General features: G+C 60.0%; 9 protein-coding genes across 9 annotated transcripts; 5 read left to right on the forward strand and 4 right to left on the reverse strand.

Annotated features, from left to right (window-relative positions):
* Positions 1 to 1,499: 1,499 nt before the first annotated feature.
* COLE_07478 (uncharacterized protein) lies at positions 1,500 to 3,855 on the forward strand (the record flags this gene model as incomplete). The annotated part of the gene is made up of 2 exons (XM_018423290.2): positions 1,500 to 1,671; positions 1,709 to 3,855. The coding sequence occupies 2 exons, from the start codon at positions 1,500 to 1,502 to the stop codon at positions 3,853 to 3,855; spliced, it is 2,319 nt and encodes a 772-aa protein (XP_018278593.1).
* Positions 3,856 to 4,052: 197 nt separating this feature from the next.
* COLE_07479 (uncharacterized protein) lies at positions 4,053 to 6,839 on the reverse strand (the record flags this gene model as incomplete). Its single annotated transcript, XM_018420853.2, has 4 exons — positions 4,053 to 5,727; positions 5,761 to 6,566; positions 6,626 to 6,776; positions 6,808 to 6,839. The coding sequence occupies 4 exons, from the start codon at positions 6,837 to 6,839 to the stop codon at positions 4,053 to 4,055; spliced, it is 2,664 nt and encodes an 887-aa protein (XP_018278592.1).
* Positions 6,840 to 7,069: 230 nt separating this feature from the next.
* Positions 7,070 to 10,130, forward strand: COLE_07480 (uncharacterized protein; the record flags this gene model as incomplete). The annotated part of the gene is made up of 9 exons (XM_065626549.1): positions 7,070 to 7,627; positions 7,696 to 7,828; positions 7,861 to 8,064; positions 8,108 to 8,488; positions 8,531 to 8,590; positions 8,626 to 8,762; positions 8,819 to 9,358; positions 9,459 to 9,855; positions 9,928 to 10,130. 9 exons carry the CDS (start codon positions 7,070 to 7,072, stop codon positions 10,128 to 10,130), a joined length of 2,613 nt encoding a protein of 870 aa, XP_065482166.1.
* A 2,797-nt stretch (positions 10,131 to 12,927) lies between these two features.
* Positions 12,928 to 13,833, forward strand: COLE_07481 (uncharacterized protein; the record flags this gene model as incomplete). The annotated part of the gene is made up of 1 exon (XM_018425400.1): positions 12,928 to 13,833. One exon carries the CDS (start codon positions 12,928 to 12,930, stop codon positions 13,831 to 13,833), a length of 906 nt encoding a protein of 301 aa, XP_018278590.1.
* A 10-nt stretch (positions 13,834 to 13,843) lies between these two features.
* COLE_07482 (uncharacterized protein) lies at positions 13,844 to 14,865 on the reverse strand (the record flags this gene model as incomplete). The annotated part of the gene is made up of 2 exons (XM_018424809.2): positions 13,844 to 13,964; positions 14,033 to 14,865. 2 exons carry the CDS (start codon positions 14,863 to 14,865, stop codon positions 13,844 to 13,846), a joined length of 954 nt encoding a protein of 317 aa, XP_018278589.2.
* Positions 14,866 to 16,146: 1,281 nt separating this feature from the next.
* COLE_07483 (uncharacterized protein) lies at positions 16,147 to 16,839 on the forward strand (the record flags this gene model as incomplete). The annotated part of the gene is made up of 3 exons (XM_018423288.2): positions 16,147 to 16,234; positions 16,365 to 16,455; positions 16,668 to 16,839. The coding sequence occupies 3 exons, from the start codon at positions 16,147 to 16,149 to the stop codon at positions 16,837 to 16,839; spliced, it is 351 nt and encodes a 116-aa protein (XP_018278588.1).
* A 56-nt stretch (positions 16,840 to 16,895) lies between these two features.
* On the reverse strand, positions 16,896 to 18,152 carry COLE_07484 (uncharacterized protein; the record flags this gene model as incomplete). Its single annotated transcript, XM_018426013.2, has 3 exons — positions 16,896 to 17,156; positions 17,197 to 17,961; positions 18,003 to 18,152. The coding sequence occupies 3 exons, from the start codon at positions 18,150 to 18,152 to the stop codon at positions 16,896 to 16,898; spliced, it is 1,176 nt and encodes a 391-aa protein (XP_018278587.1).
* A 326-nt stretch (positions 18,153 to 18,478) lies between these two features.
* On the forward strand, positions 18,479 to 19,503 carry COLE_07485 (uncharacterized protein; the record flags this gene model as incomplete). Its single annotated transcript, XM_018420376.1, has 8 exons — positions 18,479 to 18,521; positions 18,603 to 18,641; positions 18,676 to 18,722; positions 18,756 to 18,858; positions 18,899 to 18,921; positions 18,957 to 18,998; positions 19,043 to 19,124; positions 19,193 to 19,503. The coding sequence occupies 8 exons, from the start codon at positions 18,479 to 18,481 to the stop codon at positions 19,501 to 19,503; spliced, it is 690 nt and encodes a 229-aa protein (XP_018278586.1).
* A 174-nt stretch (positions 19,504 to 19,677) lies between these two features.
* COLE_07486 (uncharacterized protein) lies at positions 19,678 to 20,348 on the reverse strand (the record flags this gene model as incomplete). Its single annotated transcript, XM_018423287.2, has 2 exons — positions 19,678 to 19,773; positions 20,136 to 20,348. The coding sequence occupies 2 exons, from the start codon at positions 20,346 to 20,348 to the stop codon at positions 19,678 to 19,680; spliced, it is 309 nt and encodes a 102-aa protein (XP_018278585.1).
* Positions 20,349 to 20,460: the final 112 nt, after the last annotated feature.

The following is a 20,460-nucleotide window of genomic DNA, read 5'->3' on the forward strand; positions in this document are numbered from 1 at the left end:
GGCGCGCATGCTGAATGACCGCGGGAGGTGTGCGGTGTGGCCGAGAGCAGGGCGCATGGGGTGGAGCGGTCTCCCGGTTTATCCCCTGCAGTCGCGAGGTGTGAATCCAGGAGCCCAGGTGCTAGGTGCTTCAGGTCCCGGGATACCGGAGAAGAGAGAGTGCGTACTGCCGCGCATCCAGCAAAACGATGTCATAACCAGGTCAGGCGAGGCGGATGAAGTGGAGCGAGCGCTTCCAACGTGGAACCATACGAGACAATCGAGGTAAAGTCGCGCGGAAGAAGTGGTGTCGAGTCGAGGACGTTGAGGCTGGAAAAGCGCGCATCCTTCCTGTTGTGTGCTCATGCGCCCAGTGATGCCGAGAACCGAACCAACACTGCTCGTCACACCGGCGCGATTGCCTCATCAAGTGAGGGCACCCAATGTCCCCACGAGTTCGGATGCAATGCATTGCCGAGACGCCGCTTGGTCCGTACTGACTCAGGCCTACACGTCGTTCTCTTGACGCACCACAAGCCGATGTTCTTCCCTATTCCCCCGTCCCCCCGCCAACTTTTGGCCTTCCCAGTAGGTCCAGAGTGACTTGAAAATCATGACAGAATTGTGTGAGACATTGTGCACCTTGTGGCGAAATGGCACAAAGTCGTCACTTCATGAAACGGCGTTGCGAGGCTAGAAGCAATTTGTGCTACAGGAGGCAAGCGAGTAGCTTTGCATAGGTCAGCTAAGGCGATGCACGTGTCATTCATGGCCGTAAAATTGTGCTAGACATTGCCGTGCTTCGAGCGCTCACGCTCGAGCGCTCTGCTAGCCAAGTCGTGCGACTCACCACGATTCACAGGTAGTCACGATCGAATTGAGGAAAACACTCCTCGCCGACGATGACGCAACTGGGGACTCCATTGCGGAGCTCAAACGCACTCCGTCGATTATCACGTGATGCAGGTGGAGCATCGGGCGAGAGAGGCTTGGGCACATGGGCGGGAGGGCGTTTTACCCTGAATATAACGACGCGTGGGACAATGGATTGAAACGACAATGTCTAATCGGCGCGTCATTTAAATTCATTACAACTCATTAGGATTATTACAACTGCGGCACCGGCTGCGGGTGCTCGGGCACCGTACGACAAGTCACGCACCACACGCTCCCCGCCCCCCTCCTCGCTACCATCTTCATTGTTGTCGTCGTTCTATTCATTCAAACTCGACTCATCGCATATCTCCCATCTCCTCATACCCCCCTCCCACCCCCCTCACGCTCCTTACCCCTATTCTCATCGCCAGAGTCGCTTTTCTCTTTCTCGCAACTCTCGCTTCCATGTCGCCACTCTAAAACAAGGCCGTACCCCCTTGAACCCACCACTTCCCTAGAGATCGCGCGATCTCGCACTGGCGCACTCTACACAGCCTCGCCATCGCCTCGCTCACCCATCTTTCTTGCGCAATCCCATCCTCCTTCCATCCCAACGCACTCCATTCCATCCCCTACGCGTGCACATGGACATCACGGCCCCCAGCGGCGCGGGGGGCTCGTCCCCGCGCCTCAAACCCGGCCGACCGCGCGCAACCACCACATCGACACAGGCGACTCAGATAGCCAGCCCGACCCCGACCGCCGTTACCACGATGAGCAATGCCTCAGGCAACCGCAAGGTCCGCACCGTACCTCGTATGTATCCAGCTCACCTCCGCCCCCCTAACTCTAGCCTCCGCCATGCTCGACCCTCCCACACCCACGGGCGAGAGCAATCCCACCTTTGACACTGCGCGCATCGAGCATCCAAAGCGTCGCAAGCGGCGCTTCCGTCATTGGACATCCAGCGAGGAGTCCTCTGACTCTGACGATGACGACGAGGATACCGACGACGAGCCGGCTTGGTGGACTTTCACTCAGACCGGAGTGGCCAAGCTCAGATCACGGTGGAACGAGCGCCCCACGCCCCCGCCCCCCGGCCAAAGAGGATCGATCTCGGAGGCTCACCATGACAGTGGTGGCTCTGACGCAGAGTCGGGGCGCGAATCGATTCGCGCGAGGTTTACTCGCCGTCGCCTTCCATTTTCCTCGACTCCGCCGAGACAAAACTCTGGAGGCTCCACAACACCGCGGGCCCGCGACGCCGCAGCTCGCATCTTCCACCCGCGTCCTCTGCGAGCATCTTGGATCCGCGGATCATCAACCGACGTCGTGGAGACGCCGGCGTCAGTCAACGCACCAGAACTCCCGCGCCCAACGTCTGCCCCTGCCGAAGATCAGCTGAAAGCGGACGTCACACTCAACTCCCCCGACATAAGCCATCACGACACTGGGCACGACACAGATACACCGCTTGCGTCGCCGACGAAGCGGCCCATTGCGAAGCGATTCTTGTCGATGCCCCAGCGTCGGAGCCACGACGACACCGCGCTCACTGACTCGGAAGCCGTTGGCGCCACGTCGCCGCGTGTGCGCGCAAAACAGCGTCTTTGGCCGGCACTACATGGCCCTCTGGCAGAGGAGGACGGAAACGAGGCCGCAGCCGAGTCTGACACGGGGGCTGAGGCAGCAGCGCGCCCTCGGCACCGTCGCCTGAACACGCAGAATCTGCGCCTGCGTATTCCCGCGAACGTGTCAGAACACTTCGCTGGAGGCTGGCCGCATGCAGGCTCATGGCAACACGCACTGCACTACGGCCTGATGGACGAGGACGAGAAGCCGCGCCGCCACTCGACGGACCAGATGCGCCGCCACTCTGATCAAGGGCACAATGTGCTCGTCGATGAGCCTGACAACATGTCCGTCGGGAATGGAAGCATGCATGGCCACGGGAATGGAAGTGCCCAAGGCCATGCGAGCAGCGCGCAAGGGCATGGCTACCGCACCTCCATAAACGACACAGACACTTCTACTGGGCAGCAGAAACATGCCAAGCTCCACCTGGACCTGAGCACAATCGAGTCCCCGCCGCGCGCGAAGCGCAAGACACGTAATCGTCGCACCCGCCGGTACCGGCCCGCCATGGTCCCGCCTACTCCCGGAGCGCACTCGGTCGCGTTCAATCCCGAACGCACCGTGATCGGGGCGGATGTTTGGGGTGACAATGTTCGCCCGACTCCCGATCCAGATACGAACCCCTTCGACCGGGTTAATCCCTTCGACCGAATCGACGAGGAGTATCCGTTCTCGGACGACGCGCGGTCCGAGAAAGTCGGCATGTTTGGGCGCAAGCGCACACCGCGGCCGCTGGACGGGCTGGACTGGCGCAAGAAAGTGCGCCGCATGCTGTTCCTCGATGCGCGCGTGACGATCTACATCCGTCTCGTGAACCTCGCGATCGCCGCGACGCTGATGGGGCTAAGCATCGACGTGCGGCAGCGCGTGGGCCGGCTCGCCCTGCGCGGCATCATCGGGCCCTCGACGACGCTCATCATCGCCTACTCGTGCCTCACGGTCGTGCACGTCCTCACCGCCATATACCGCGAATACTTCGGGCGGCCCATAGGCTTGTGGGGGCTGCGCTCCAAGATGCTCTGGGTGTGTCTCGACCTGCTTTTCATCGCGCTGTGGAGCTCGGCCGCGACGCTGGCTATCAACGACTACATCGACACACCGCTCGACTGCACGCCGCTCACGCCGTGGTGGTCCAACGGCATCGAGTATGCGGCGACGCCGCGCGCGTTCATCCAGACCACCCCCGTGCCCGAGGCGCTCAAGACGTCGCCGCTGGCCGCGTCCGTCTGCAGACGCCAGATCGGGTGTTTTGTCGTCTCCCTCGCTGCCCTCCTCCTCTACTGCGGAAATATGGTCCTCTCCCTCTTCCGCATCTTCGAGACGGTGCGCCGCACCGCTAATCCCATCCGCGCCGTGTCGGTTTAACACCATCTGCGTATCATCATCAGTGTACACCCCATTCAGATTTGTGTAGATACATGTAGCCTCATTGTACCGGGTCATGCACGTTTGTTATCCCTGCGGAGGGTGTGAGTGGGTCAGCGCGGAGACAAGTCCGAGTATACAGCATGCATGCAGATCTACGCGTCCATCTCCCTCACCTCGGCGCTAGCCTGGCCCATCTATGCATCCACCTCCATCACCTCGGCTCCAAACATGCCCCCGTCCATCTCCGAGATTGTGTAGTCGAGCATGTAGCTTTCCTGCACAAGACGGTCGACACGCGCCATATGCCGTTCAGAATAGGGCAGGAGGCCATCCAACAGCTCACGCATGGAGATGGTCGGCGCGACAGCCTTCTTCGCCGTCTTCTTCGCCTTCTCCTCCGCATCCTCATCCTCGTCCTCCTCTTCCTCCACCTCGGGCTTCCGCGCCACCTTCTCGAACGCCGCCATGATCTCGTCCGGGCTCTTGAGCCGCACCACGGCATTAAGCACGGCCTGCGCGACGGCGCTGGTCTTGGCATTCGCGTTCCAATCCCGCACGCATTTGAGGAGGCGCACGAGGTCGAGCGGGCCGAGGCTGGCAATGACCGCGTCGATCTCGGCCACGCGCCCGCGCTCCTCTTCCTGGTCCTCGTCCTCTTCGGCGTACGCGAACGGCTTGGCGGCAAGCAACACCGTGCGGAACAGGTTCAACAGGCGGCCGGGGTGGCCCATCGCGAGCGCGAGCTTGATGGCACGCCGGTAGTCGCCGACAGCGACGTAGTTCGTAAAGTCCTGTTCGGCTTGGACTTTCGCGACGAGCGCGGCGTTCGCCTCCTCCTGCTCGACGGCAGACGAGTCCTCCCAAAACGTTGCGACAGAGTCCGCGCCGGCAGACAGCAGCGTGCTCTCGTCCGGCGACACGGCGAGCGCCCACACCTTGTCCTCGTGCCCGTCGAGCGTGGCGACGCACGCCTCGTCCCGGTCGCGGATATTCCAGACCTTGACGAGCCCGTCCCCGCCCGCCGACACCAGCTGCATGCCCGCCGTCATAAAGTCGACGCGGAGGACGCTGTTCGTGTGTCCCTCCAGGGTTTTGAGACACGAAAAGTCCGTCAAGCTCCACAGCTTGATGGTGCGGTCGGCGGCGCCGCTCGCGATGATCCGGTCGGTGCGCGAGAAGCGCACGCTCCACACGCCCCGCCGGTGGCCTTTGCACGTGCCGACGTGCGCGACGCTGCCGGACGCCGCCGAGTGCTTGATCTCAAACACCTTGACGAGCTTGTCCTGCGATCCCGAGACGAGGAACTGGTCGTTCGGCGCAATGTCCAGCGCATTGATGTCTTTGTCGGCGATATGCAGCGTCGCGAGCGACGTGAGCTGCACAGGCGCGTCGGCGGCCACGTCGAGCGACGACAGGTCCCACATCTTGATCGTCCGGTCCTGCGAGGCCGTGAACATGAACCCGCCCTTATTCGCCACCGCCACGGCGCCGACCGCTTCCGCGTGTCCCTCCGCGATCGCGACGCACGCCCACCCGTCCGCCCGCGGCGCCCAGATACGTGCCGTCCGGTCCTTCGAGCCCGTGACCAGCAGCTTGCCGTCCACGCTCCGCGCGAGGGCCAGCACCATGTCCCGGTGTCCGGGGAGGAGGCGTGCGTTCAAGCTGCCGACGTCGTACACGCGCACCAGGTTCGAGTTGGTGGCCAGCGCGACGTGCGTGGCTTCCCCAGAAGGGCAGAGCCAGGCGGCGTCCACGATGTCGTCGTTGAAGCCCACAATCTGGCGCTGGCACGCGAGCGAGTGCAGCGAGTGGAAGAGAATGTTCTGGTCCGCGTGCACGCTTACCAGCGACGAGGATGGTGCATCGTACCTAGCGTCAGCTTTGCGGGTGGACGTAACTCACAGAACCTGGAGCACGCCCTGCTGCTCGTCCTCCTCGGCCTCCTCCTCGTCGACGCCGGCGACGCCCTCCATCTCCGCTACCTCTGAGCCCTTGAGCACGTCCCAAATACGCACACGACCCGTCTCGCCAGCAGTGTAAGCCAGCAGGCGGTCGGTCCGCTCGCCCTCCACAGCAGTACCAAGGGGTAGCAGACCACAGGCCTCGACTTGCTCGTTCGCCAACAGCGTCTGGACGACCTTGTCCCCGCTCCACACGAGCACAACCTTGTCACGTCCGCCGGAGATCGCGAACTTCCCATCTTCGCTCACCGCGATGCCGCGGACGACGCTCACATGGCCCTCAAGCACGGCCTTGGCCTTCGTCTTCCCCCCCTTCCCGCCCACGACGACGCGCGCGCTTGCGTCCCGCAAGTCGTACACCCGCACGCGCGTGTCCGTCGAGCCCGTCCACAGCTCCATGCGCTGCCGCCCCTCCGAGGAAAGGAAAGAGAAGTGGAGTGCAGACACAGGCCCGCCGTGCCCCCGGAAGAGGTGGGTCACGTATCCGCCCGCCATGTCCCACACTTTGACGATGCCGTCGCTTGAACCCGTCGCGAGTAGGGTGGAGTCAGGCGACACAGCCATGAGCAGGATCTGCGCGCCGGCCGCGCGAGACAGCACTTTGGTGAACTGCAGCGTGGGCGGTTTGCCGTCGGGGAGCGAGGAGGGTAGGGGATAGTATCGCACGCTGAGCGACGCGTGCGCGGTGATGAGCGTCGGTGGTGAGGTGTGGTAGCTCAACGCGAGGGCCGTGATGTCCGTCGTATCCTGCAGTCAGCACACGTCCTATGCCCCGCGTCTGAGACGAGGAGGGTGGAATGACTTACTCCCTTCACTCGTGCTACCCCACGCCCAGTCGATACCTCGGTAATCAGCACCTCCTCGCTCATCGTCGTGACGAGCCATTGCCCGTCGCGGGTGAGCGCCACGGGTCCGCCGGTGTACAGCGGCCGGATAGAGTTGGGCGACGCGCGAAAGCTGCTGTCAGATGCGCCATCGACTGCCTCACCTTGTCTTTAGTTCGCGTTTTGATCCATTCATGGTCGATGGAGGAATCGCTGGCCCGAGATTGTTGATGGTGAGCGCAGATTCAACTTTCTTTACTGGGGGGACCTGATAGGGGTGGAGGTGGAGGTAAGGCCTGATACAATTCAGCTTGTAATCTCACCTTATTCTGAATACGATCTTCACGTGGCCCTTGGTCATGTCGATGTCGTGTTGCCGTCCACCTCCACTTGACATCGCACACATCCACACCCACCAGAGACAAGATGCTCTCCGTGGCATCGAGCCTCTTCGGCAAGACCTCGACGCTCGGCGCGTACACGCTGCACTCGGCGGGCCCCTCCCCCTCCTCGTCCAGCACCAACCTCCCCGCGGCCGGCCGCTCCTCACCACGCCCCTCCCGCTCGTTCAACGTCGGCCTGTGGAAGGTCGTGGGCGCGACGCACAAGACGACAGGCAAGGACGTGTCCGTATGGGTGTTTGAGAAGCGCGTGCTTGACGGCGTGCGCAATGGCCGCGACTGGGTGCTCGAGCAGCTCAAGAAGGAGGCTACGGCGCTTTCGCGCCTGCGGCACCCCGACGTGCTGCACATGGTCGAGCCGTTGGAGGAGAGCCGCACCGAGCTCACCTTCGTCACGGAGACGGTCTCGGGGAGTTTGGGAAACGTTTTGGCTTCCGCGAAGAAGAACGGCGAGGTCGATCTCGACGAGGTCGAGATACAGAAGGGCACGCTGCAGGTCGCACGAGCGTTGGGGTTTCTGCACACCCAGGCGAAGAGTGTGCACTTGAATTTGTCGCCAGATGCGATTCTCGTCAACGCCAAGGTGAATACCTCCCTGGTCGATTCCAGCGTCATTGCTCCGCGATACCGGATCTGTCATGCTGATCGCAGGGCGACTGGAAGCTTTCAGGTCTCAACCTCGTGCTGCCGCTTCAGCAGCCGGACGGGAGTCCGACTAAATATGTCTACCCAGAGGTCGACACGCGTCTTCCTCCTCAGGTGCAGTGGAAGCTCGACTATTTGGGTGTGCTCTGCACGAGTCATCGCTGACATCAGCGCCTGAGTACGCGCTCGACAACACGCTCGCGCCTGCCAATGACCTCTATTCTCTCGGCTGCGTGCTGTATGCGCTTCACATAGGGCGACCGCCTTTTGCGACTAGGGGGTCGATCCAGGCGCTCCGGGAGAACGCCGAAGGGCTGGGCAGGCGAGATTACGCGCGGGGCGCGAAGTGGGACCGCGCAAGTAACGAGCTCCGAGGTAGGCCCCCATCTCGCCTTCACTCACCTCTCACTGACGCCAGACCTCCTTCCGCGACTGCTTACGCGAACACCCAGCGGGCGCATAACGCTGCAATCCCTCCCGTCGCACCCCTTCTTCTCGTCTCTTGCCATTTCAACGCTCAATTTCCTCGACCCTACGACGTTCGCATCTAAGCCGCGTGAAGAGAAGGCGACGTTCTTGCGCGGTTTGGTCCGCGTCCTTCCCAACTTCTCGGAGCGGCTGAAGAAGGGCAAGATCCTGCTATCGCTCCTCGAGGAGATGAAGGACCCATACCTCCTCCCGTTTCTGCTGCCCAACGTGTTTGAGATCTCCAAGAGTCTCGACAAGACTGAGTTTGCCGTTGTCCTCCCCAAGCTTCAGCCGCTATTTGCGCTCAAGGACCCACCGCAAAACATGTTGAGTGCGTCGCCGCTGCGTTCGCGTTGTGCAAAGCTGACCTCAGCCCTCCTCGACAACCTTACTATGTTTGAGGAAAAGACGTCGCCGGCCCAGTTCCGCGAGAGTAGGTTTTGCTAGCTCTGAACTCAGCTCACGCAGACGTCATGCCCCTCATCTACAACTCGCTCGAGAGCGAGCACTTGCCGGTGCAGGAGCGCGTCCTCAGGCTGGTACCGCAGCTCTGCGAAATACTTGACTATGGGACGGTGCAAAACATCCTTCTGACAAAGATTGCTGTATGTGTCTTTGCCGCGGCTCCTGATTTGATCAATCTGCTGTGGGCTTACACCAGATTTTGTTCACCCGCACCCGCATCTTGAGCGTCAAGGTCCAGACACTTGACTGCTTCACGGCAATGGTTTCCACACTGGACACGACGACTCTCACGACAAAACTGGTTCCCCTGCTTGCAAAGATCAAGACAAAGGAGCCAGCAGTCATGATGGCCACCCTGAGTGTGCATGAGGCGATGGGGCAGAAGGTCTCACTGGAGGCGATCGCGACACTCGTCCTTCCTCAGTTATGGGCGATGTCAATGGGACCACTCCTCAACGCGGACCAATTTGCCCGTTTTATGCGTGTCATCCAGGGCCTAGGCTCACGAGTGGAGAAAGAGCACTCCCAGCACCTCCGCGAAGTGCGGAAGATGGAGGAGCAGACGACAAGTTTCGCGACAAACGGCGCGCCCGGCGACTTTGCTGCGCCGTCGGGAGAGGTCGACTTTGAGACACTCGTCAAGGGTGGCGGCAGCGCGAGCAATACGGGGGCGACGACCTCGGCACCGGCCACTATCGACCCATGGAGCATGGATGGTTGGGATGATGACAACCTGGTGAGTAGACTCGAGTCCTGCCTCCTGTACAGGCTACACTGGAGCGGGCAATGGTTGAGCTAGCTACTGTTCTCGTCTGCTTCTCGTCTGCTAACAGCAGACATCATTTGCCAGCCTCAGCGTCACAGACCCCGCACCTACCTCCCCGCCCCGCGCGTCATCTTCGCGGCTGGGCGCAACCCGCCTTCCGTCAGGTTCGTTCAACGCCTCCGCCTTCCCGCCAGCCACGCCGGCCTTCTCGCCGCACCTTGCGTCTCCACCCCTGCAGCCGCTGCGGGCGACACCAGCTTCTCCACCCCGCGCCTCACGTGATTCGTCAGGACCAAACTACAACCTCAGTCTCGAGCCGCAGGCGCCGAAGGTCACAAGCCCCAAATTCCCTCCAATCCAGCCTCCGCTGAGGAGTCCGATCTCTGCACAAAACTCGGGCTTCCCTCCTCTGCAACCACAGTCAGGGCTGAAAGGGATGGGAGGGATGAGCAGTGGCAGCGGGATGGGGATGGGGATGGGGATGGGAGGAATCGGAGGGATGGGAGGAACGGGAGGGATGAGCAGTGGAATGAGCATGGGTATGGGCGGCGGTATGGGAGGAATGAGCGGAAGCATGGGCATGGCCTCCCCGCCCATCACATCACCGCCGATGCAGCCGGCACAGCCACGGCCACCACCTGGCTGGTCATCAGGGGTCATGCAGCCGAACGTTGCCAAGCCTACTTGGAACGCGGCGCAGGCAGCCAAGACGGATTGGGGCGACTTTGATCCCCTCAAGTAGGCAATGCAATACTGCCCATAGGTCGTATGAGCGGCGCGTTCCATTAGACTTGATTAACCCATACCTAGGCGCTCTCGTTCCTGTCATCGCTGCCGTGATGCGACTTTTGCCACATCCCGCTGATCCGCTATCTGCGGCCTTGCCTGAACCGCGTAATCTACCACCTTCAATGTGAGCGGCCCATCAGGTATTATGTGCATAGTAGCTTACGCAAACCACAGCCCGTCACCATCACCCGCTGATCGCGCCCCGACCAGAAATTCCTGCGTCCAGTATGCATCAATAGTCTCAACACTCTCAAAAATATTCCTGTGACGATCCTCCGCATAATTATCAGAACGGTTTGTCACCGTCCACCGGTCGTCCGATCCTGTATGCAGCAGCGCATAGAGGGGGTAAGAGGCGATGAACCGCCACCCCGTCGCCGTCATTTCGCCACTTACCTCGGCTGCGCAGCCCCGAGCACGGCGCAAGCCAATCTCAGTGCCTAAAAAGCCCAGCGGGTAACGCCATTTAGCTCGGCCCACTGTTTACTGATCACCCCGAGCGCGCCGAGCGGCAAAGTGGTGAGAGAGAGAGCGGGTAGACAATCAGATAAGTGCGGTTGATTATTTGCCCCGGGAGCCAAACACCTGTGGCCTTTGGAGAGTGGGGTGGATAACTCTGACATTCAGATCCGCGATACGTCACTCTGTCCATTCAGCCCAGCTGAGTGAAATGTAACTCGTTGACAATGGTTTCGAAATGACCCTAAGCATGTTGATGAGAGATAGGGCGGACGGCATGTCAATGAAATATGGAGAAGAATCAAATCGGCGGTGCCTTCAGTCTATGCAGCCATGTCTCTCTGTCCATAAGAGCCATGTCAACCGGCGATTGCACCAGTCTGCCACAATTCGTTAGCGCCACTGATCAGCATTCCGCGGCCGGGTTGCCCGTTGCGTCGTCATCTAATCAGCTACCCGCCCCTAAACCGGCATCTTCCCCCTCATTTTACACATTCACATGAAACAGCGCTCACATGAAACAAAGTGATACGCATAACACCACACGCAGCAGTAGCACTATGTACACGAAAGACGCCAGGAGCTGTGGCGCTCAAACGTACTGCTCCTGCTGGCACAAGATGTGAATGAGTGCGACCGCTGCAGCACAGAGGAATAGCTTGGTTGTGAAGCGCAAGAGCGCGGTGATGCTTGCATAGCTCCTGGGCTATTTCTGCCCTCGTGCAACCGAGATTCGTTGGGCCGGGAAACACGATGTTGGGGGAGGCGCGGCCTCAGTAAAGGAGGGCGTGTGTTTTCGAAGGGTGGACGCGGACGGAGGAGGCTCTGGGGCTATCGGCAAGAGTGCTCGTGGTGTCTGTGGCACAGTGCGAACAGTTATTGGGCGGGGACTCGAATCCACTAAGCCGAATCTGAATGAGGTGCTGCGGCTGTCAAGGCCGTTTTTCAAGTGCTCACGGACCAGCCTGGCAACGTCTGCCTCCTTTCGGGTGCGTGACGCCTAGTGCGCTGCGCTTTCGGCATTGAGCTCGGCGGCAACGCTTTCGAGCTTTTCATGGTCGTCCATAGGCTCCATCTCCAGAACCTGTACCTTCCTCAGTAGCTTCGCGTTGACGTAGGCGGTGAACTCGAGCTTTTTCTCCGTCTTCTTGAGCGTCCTCTTCAGGATGGCGACTTCTCCGCAAGCTGCGCACGCAGGGATCCGATGTCGCCGATGGTGTTTGGGCCTGTCGATCTTCTGTTTGGAAGGGTCGGGCTAGTCGGGGGCACGAGGAGGGAATGACATGATGTGGAGGGTAGTTGGGCAGGTGAGTCAATGGGGGAGGGGGCGTTTCAGAGTGGGTGAGGTTAAGCTGGGGGAGACGACGACGGTGGCGACGGTGGCGACGGGGATGGCCACGGTCCTGGGGAGGGAAACGGAAACGGAGATGGAAACGGAGACGGAAACGGAGACCAAGTGTTCGCAATGACGGTGAATCTGGAGGAAACAGCCAAGGTGACCGTGACCAGAAACTCAAAGCGAACGTTGACAGCTGGTACTGTAATTGAATGATGGACAGAGCAGGATATAGTTCGTGATCTCGTGGACCCACGCCATGACTAGAAGGGCCGCCTCGATGGTAACGGATGCAATAACACACAGGTCCCGTTTGATTCAGCTGTACACAAAGAATGTCTGTAAGATGTTGCAGGAGCAGATACAAATCAGTCACGGGAGAATGCTGTTCATGGTGTCCGCACATTGTCTTCGGCGGGTACAGTTTGCGTCAATGGCGTTGGGTATGCCTCCCCAGCAGCAAGCGAGCAAACTCCCATGTTCTTGGAAGGGTCCCAGCATGAGTCGATTGATATGCAGAGCCTTGGGCAGGCAACACGGCTAGCTGTGGATGTTGTGGTAAATTTGGAGCTCCCCTGCAGAGGTAGTTATGGGTTACGTTGGCATTCAAGACATCCAATTCGAACACTGGATACACGCCCAACTCAACCCGTGCGGCCGTGCGAACCTGTGAAAACAACGGTCCGAATTGTTTGACGTTGCTACTCAATTGAATTGACACGGCCGGGGACACTGGACATTCACATATTCACATGCACGCAAGGGAATCTCGCCACCGACACAACACTGTATTGTCGTCAACCCCGTTCGCTCCTCAAGCCCGCGGGCACACAAGGATATAAGTATCCTCGGGATGCACATCTCTTCTCACCACCGCTCTTCTCTCTTACCTCACACCTTGGCCCTCGCCACCCATCTTCTCAGAATTTCTACCCACCAACCCCTCCTAACAGCCATGTCTACCGGCCAGTTTACCCCTCTCTCGCCCTCGGCGGTGCCCTTCGTACCGAAGGACACTCCCCAGACCACTGCCCAGCACCTTCCCGAGGTGGCTAGTAAGCCTCTTTCCTTCTTCGCTACTCCGTTTATTCCTGGGCCCTCCTGCATGCCGACGCCCCCCGACACTCCAACCGACTCCCACCACCTCCTGACACCGGAGCTTGAGTACGCCATCTCGGCCCCTATTGACCTTGTGAAGGACTGGCTTCAGTCCGCCAGTGGTCCTGCTCCCGGTTTCTCTAACCGCTTCCCCCCCACAAGCGCTCAAATGTCGCCCATCCCGGGTGACTTCATTCATGGTATTTACGACTCGAACTACAAAATCGACTATTTCGGGTTCCCTGAGCGCTCCATTCATGAGCTAGGGTGTGACAATGCTTCCCAGAGCGCCAAGGGTGACCAGGAGGTTCGCGACGGCCAGGACAAGCACGACCACGGGGACGCAGAGATGCTTGCGACTGCCCGCGCTGTAGCCAATGCGCGCGCCCAACACGCCGAGGTTCGTACCGCTGAGGCCCTGGCGAACTGTCAGAGGCTGGAGAAGGAGCTGGCGCATGCCCGCAAGCATCACGAGGAGATCACGAAGAACACCGCTGCGCGCGAGCAGGCTGCGCTCGAGCAGGCTACGACGGCCGTCCAGGAGGCCACACTGCGGCAGCATCGTGCCCTCGACACGGCCTGGACCTGGTACAACGCCTACCACCACCAGAAGACGAGCCGTGACGTCGCCGAAAGCGACGCTTGGAACGCACAGGTGGCGCTCGCCAAGGAAAGCATTCTTCGTCGCGAGGCCGAGGAGCGCGAGGCCGCTCTCCTCGCCCGTCTCCGTGATCTCAGCGCCACCGGATCGAACCGCCGCTGAACGCCACGATTCAAATCATCACAAGCGAACCGACGCTGATCTGGACAATCATAGTACACACGGACAGACACTGAAGTCGGCAACTCATCGTAACAAGGTTGTATACATAAGCGCATGAATGCCATTCGTAGCTAGTTGGTGTCAGGAGGTTGGAGTCAAAAAAAAAAACAGTCGCAGAGTTCATGTCGCAAAGACGCACTAAGCATCTCCAGCCGACTTGGCCTCGTCATCATCGCTGTCCTCGGTGTTAATGCCTCCAGCAGAGAGGAGCTCCTCGAGGATGTTTTGAAGCCGGAGAGCAGACTCTGCTGAGCGTTGGGCCAAGAGAAGGTTTTGACTGTTGCTCTTCGCCGCAGCTTCGTAGCGGTCCACGGCCTGGTCGTAGTGCTCCTCGAGAAGACGGTAGCGCTCCTCCAGTCGGCGGGTTCGGTCTTCAGCGCGACGCGTCCGCTCCTCCGCTCGACGGTATCGCTCGACGGCGTCGGCATGGGCCTCCTCCGTTTGGGCATTGAGCTCCCGGAGGTCGTCTAGCTCCTCACGGCAGTGACGGAGAAGGTTGCGCATCCACTCAACCTGGTCGACCACGGGGGCAAGCTCCTGCTCGGGCTCAGGGTCGGCGGCCTCGGGCTCGGGAGAGGGGGTGGGAGATGGGGCAGGAGGGACAGAGTGGGTGCTCGTGTAGGGCGGAGGAATGTCGCGGCTGTTTTGGTGGGGCATGTCGTAAGAGTCGTGCATCCACTCACTGTCGCGCTCGTTCTCTTGGGCACGCTCGTTGAGGCGCTGCCCGTCGCGCAAGTAGCGGCCGCGTAGGCCTCCCGTCGGATAGTGGTGCCGCGACGGTCGCTCCGTGACGTGGCGGATGGCGACGGTAGACCGGAAGTTAAAAGGCTGGTGCTGGGCGGGGCGGTTTGCCTGGTTATCATGGAGAGGTTGGCGCGAGGTCCCGTGCATGGCGATGTATTGGTCGAGGGGCAGGTTGATGTTCTCGCGGGGGCCGAAAGCGGTTTGGATGGCCACGACCTCCGGCTGCATGTCGGCAATACTGCGGTTAAGCCGGTCGACTAACGCGCGGCGAGGGGCGAGGTAAGCTTCGATCTCTTCGTAGAGCTCGGCGTGAGTGCGAGGAAAATCATCGCCGTCGTCCTCGGGCGCGGCGTGGTCACCGTCATGGTCGTCCGGTTCTGGCTCGGGAGGGAGAAGAGAAGCTCGGAGAGACGCAATCACTTGCTCGAGCTCGTCGCTGGTGTCGCGGGCGGGCGCGCCATGCCTGTCGTGCTCGCGCTCAGTATAGTCGGGGACGGACCGGTAGTAGCGCCGGTCCATGGCGAAAGCTGTGGAGAGGTGAGAGGAGTGAAAGGTGGTCTGAGGAGCTAACCTGGAAAATCAGAGAAGGTTTTATAGCCTTTAGAGCGTTAGATCGTCCATCGTGTTGGCTGGTGGGACGAGTGAACTGTTGGTGTTTCTCAGGTGCCACAAAGGGGACAGGTGTGATGTGATGCGAGGAGAGGTTGTGCATTGCAGATTGTGTGGATTGGGCTCTCATAACCGCCTCAACACATCCTTACAATAACAAACTGATTTTTGCAGGGATGAATCCACCGCCTCCCGGCAGAGCGCAAAGTGATGTACATGAAGTGATCGCCACACCCGAGCAAGGGCGCTGTGCCACATTGCTGATCGCGTTCCGATGCTTATCAAATGACGTGTTAATCCTTGCCGGGGTTTATATTCGATCCCTGCCCGGGAGCGGTGACGAGTTTGGTTCAAGTCTGAGTCCCGTAGTTGGTCAATCGGGCCGCACTTAAGTCCTTTAGGATTTTGCGGTAGCGTAAGCTTTCCTGGGTTCGAACCCCAGCTCAGACACAGTTATCGTCTTTTGCGGGGGCGCTTGTGATGCGCAAGTCGAGATGTCTATGCTTGCCGTCCTCTGTTCAGCATGACTGAGTGCTGCATGCACTGGGATCCCTTTTTCGATCTGCATGGCGAACACACTCCGCATGTTGAATGTGTGCATCTGTCTGTGTATGAAGCTCTCCACGCGCTGAAAGGACGTCCATACGGAGATATGATAGTGCCCGGGTTTCCAACTCCAGCGGGACTGTATGCTCACATACCAGAGTTAATGGAGAGCACAGTAACACAACCATCAATCGTGCAACACGCAAGCATGTGGTACATGTATATGTTTGATGGTTGTGGGACGCAGAGAACGAGGAGCTAGGCGGAGCGTGGTGGAGGAGGCTTACGTAAACGCTACAGAAGTCCGAGAACGAGCGAGCAATGTTGACAACCTGACATCACCCACAACTCACCATGGAAGCTCTCTCACGACGCGAAGAAGAAGAGGTCGAGGCCAAGGTCAAGACCGAGGCGCTCAAGGCATGCGACGAGCTGGTTCGGGGTGAGTACTACGCGGCAGCGCCAGGCAGAGCCCCATCGCGCGGTGCATGAGCACCGGCTGGAGCAGTTCACCTGGCGGCGTGGGAGCGAGGGATGCGCGGAGAAGACATGAAGAGCCCAGCTGATCCCAGAATTTGCTGACTGCGCGCGGGGACGGACAGTCACTATCCCGTTCATGTGCGGTGCGCCGCATAAGGCGATGAACGCGTGTATCAAGGTGCAGTGAGTCGACGTGTGAGAGGTTGCGTGGCTAGGCGCCGGCGACCGGAGAGGAGCAGAGCAGAAGAGACGGGGAAGAGAGGGTGCCGGTTAGATAGCAGCGCATCATGGAGGCCACAGCGTGCGGCCACGCCGGAACCAGCGTGTCGTGTCCCCTCACTATGCCGTCGACCTCTTCCGCGCCCCCTTGCCCTTTGTCCTGCCGCTGACCCCAGCATGACAGAGGAGCGCCTTGACGCCGCGAAGCTCGACTACATCTCCAATCGCTCTGAACGCGGGCGCGAGGCTGTCGAGAAACTCTACAGAGAGCGCCAGGAGAAGCTGTTGCGCATGTCCGGACGCAAGGAGAACAACCCCAACTTCCCCGGCGGCGAACGGCAGGTGTAGACTAGGTGAATTGAAGTACAAGTGTACCGATACTGCATGGCATACCTCTCTAAGACCTATGCGTTCATGGCGGCCTCCTCGTCCACTAACATATCGTCCACCTTGCACTCTTCTGTCTCGACACCCTCGCCCTCACCCGCAACACTCGTCCCCGCCGCACTCGTCCCCGCCTCGCTTGTGCCATCCCCCACCCGCCTGGCCGAATTGGCAGCCTTCTTCTCGTCCCTGCCGTGGAAGTACTTGCGTTGTGGGATGACCGCCTCGAACGCCGCCTTCCAGTCCTGGAGTGCGAGGTAGTTCAGCAGGATCTCATATACCTGCGGTGAGTACTGCAACGACGCGCAAGCCGTAACCCACCTGGTTCACAGTCAACACTTTGCGGGTCGGGAGGTTCTCAATAAAGCTCCCAATGGGCAGGCGCGCTGTGCGGATACCTAGCCCCTCGGCCTTGCCCTGGCACAGATTCTTATGCCGGTTGCGGTCGACGATCCCGCCAATGATGTACACCTCGTCTTCGGAGAGGGTAGTAAGCTCCTCCTCCGCATCGGCGGAGAGGTAGACGAGCTGCCGGGAGGCGGGGAACGGGAGGTGGGGATCGGAGAGGTCCTCGACCGAAGCCACTTCGCCAGGCTTCTTCTGCGGCGCGGGGTCTTGTTCCTTCTCCACATGCTCTTTCATAGTTGCCGATAGAGTGTCGACGCCCCCGGCCCAGAAGTGCATGCGGTTCCAGCGGTGCCACTGCGCCCGCCCCAGCTTCTCCCACAACCGTGGACTGCTCTCTGGCGAGAAGGATGTGTGCAGCACACTGGATACAGGGAACTTGGCCGTGCGGTTGGCTGCGTACACGTATGTCAGCTGAGATACCATGGAGGTGATCTCGCCGTCCAACATAAGGCTGTCAAAGCCTAGATCGATGACGATTGCGCCAGGCCAAACATTCTCTTCCTTGCCCTTGCTTGCAGCCTTGCGTGCACGCTTCAGCTCCCGCGACTTCTCGACCTGCTCGAGCTCGGCAGTCGTGAGCGTGCCCTCTCGCAAGCCCTTGGAGAGCTCGGCTTGGCGTTCACGGCGGCGGGCGCGCTCCTGCGCGCGCTTTTCTAGCTTGTGCTCCTGCGCGCGCGCCTGCGGTCAGCTCAGCTCATTCTCCATGATAGAGTACGCACCCGCTTCGCTGCCTTTTTCTGCTGGTTCTTCGAGAGGGTGGGCGCCTCGCCATCGGCGTTCACAGGTGCCGCAGAAGTCGAGGACGTAGATGGCCCAGCCTCGGGCTGAGAGAGCTCGGGAGGCGGAACGGCGGCGTCGTTGGCGGCCATGGCAAGTGCAAGTGGAGGAATGTTCAAAGTTCAACTTTTCGATTAGAACTCGCTGTTTGTGTCTGGCGGCTTGCCCTAATACAGTACCCCAGGCACATTAGTACGACTCTTATTAATGGCGGCGAGCGATGGAATGATCGCCCGACCCTCGCCGTGCCTGGCTCGGCCAAGCTGCGCGGTGCGCGGTAATGATCACTCATCACAGTGCATCCACAGTCATCCATTTCTACATCCAACACTTCTTCATCTTTCAGCATTTCTACTTGCCCCATCTATCCACGCTAGCTTCTCTTCATCCAGTACCCCCAACACGACACATACCCAACATGGCTGACGCGCGCCTCCGCCGCGTCCAGAAGGAGATCAAGGGTGTGTCAATCATGCTCATTGTCCATCGCCATCTCCATCGCCCTTCCTCTCATCCTGCCTCAATTGATCTTCTAACCCCAGCGTGCCAGGTCGACAAGCACAGTCAGATTTCGATTGAGAGTGCGTCCCCGCTGCAGCAGCGCACTGACCGCAGTGGTGGACGACAACCCGTTCCACCTCATCGGTGCTTTCCCAGGACCAGTGCGTTCATCGCTCGGTGCTTACTGACCACAGGCCGACACGCCGTACGAGGGCGGATACTATGAGATTGACATCGTCATTCCCGACGGCTACCCATTCGAGGCTGTCAAGATGAAGTTCATCACCAAGGTGTACCGTACGTTCTGTACCATGTCCCATGAGCCAGCTAACTCAAGACCCAAATGTGTCCTCGGCGAGCGTAAGATTTCCGATCGTCACCGCAGCTGACAACAGGGCGCGATCTGCCTCGACATTTTGAAGGACAAGTGGTCTCCAGTCAGTTTCATTAACTGATCTGCCCCGAACATTGTTGACATCAGGTCCTCACGCTCAAGTCGACCCTCATCTCACTCCAATCCCTCCTTTGCTCGCCTGAACCCAATGACCCCCAAGATGCCGAAGGTACGCTGCGCTTTTGTGCCATCGCGCCTCTCTTTCTTTCCGCTCTAAGCATTGTCGCTTACACCCAGTGGCCAAGCACTTCCTCTCCTCACGTGAGAGCTTCAACGCAACCGCACGGTACTGGGCGCAGACGTACGCTCAGGCCCCAAACCGCCCTTCCGGAACCGCCTCCGACGCCGAGCTGGCCGGGCTTAGCGAGGCGAGCGTGCGCAAGTTTACCGACATGGGCTTTGACCGCACAACTGTGATTGCCACCCTCAAGCGCTTGAATTATCGCGGCAACAACATCACGAACATCAACGAGAACACGGTGAGTCTGATCCTTCTCCCTGCGGTTGGCCGTGTCGACCGAGGTGGCGTGAACACTCGCAGCACCTAGCACCTCCCACTACCATCTGCGCTGCGCCAACTGCCGCGATAGCGGCTAACCCAAGGTCGTCGAGGCGCTTCTCAAGTAGCATTGCATCCGGGTCCCCCGGCGGAGTAGCGCATGTGTTGGAGATGGAGTAGTGTCTGTCATAATACAATGATGCGAGGGGAGTCGGAGCTGCTGTTACCGCTTGGCAGCCTCTTCCCGCTGTCGCGCGGCCTCGGCGAGTGTCGCAGCCTGGCGGAACTCGAGAACGCGGCGTTTGTTGAAGTAGTCGATCTTGAGTCAGCGCAGTGTCACGAGGCGAATGGGATGAGAGGTCGCTGCAGTATAAAAGAGAATGATGGGAGTATGAGGCCGGATCGGTCGGTTGGGCGTCGTGAACGTGACCACTGACACATTCTTCTGCGCCTCCTCGCTTCAATGTCCAGAGTTCCGATCACGGTCCCACCTTTGCGGGTATTCACCGCTAAGGTTGGCCCCCTGCTCCTCGATCCTCGCTTGGCCCTCCGATCCGGCCTCCGAGACAGGCTCCATTTCCTCTCCTCGTCTCTTCCATGCCCGCCTCCATCCACCTCTTCCTTCTGCTCTCCTCCCGCATCTTCCACCATGTCTCCAGCCTCCAAGGTGCGCGCACTCACCCAGCTCTTTCCACAAGCCGTCTCATATTCCTTCTGCGCGGCCTCGCAGGGCGTCCCGGCGCCCTTCCCTGCCTCGGGGGGCTGCAGGACACTGTGCGAGTCCAGGCATGCAAAGAACGCGTCACGCGCAGCCCAGCACTTCTGCCGCTGCTCACGGGATGGCGCCTTGCCGGGTTCGATGGCGGATGAAGAGGAGGATCCGAAGCCAAACATGGCGCGAAGTCGGGCAAGGAGTAAGGGCGGGGTTGGCGAGGTGGATGTAGATGATAGGATAGGTCAATAAAACCGAAGGCCGATTGCTTGCCTCAGCTGAGGATGGGATGAA

The sequence above is a fragment of the Cutaneotrichosporon oleaginosum genome (genome assembly GCF_008065305.1).
Source record: "Cutaneotrichosporon oleaginosum strain ATCC 20508 chromosome Unknown ATCC20508_contig07, whole genome shotgun sequence".
NCBI lineage: Eukaryota > Fungi > Basidiomycota > Tremellomycetes > Trichosporonales > Trichosporonaceae > Cutaneotrichosporon > Cutaneotrichosporon oleaginosum.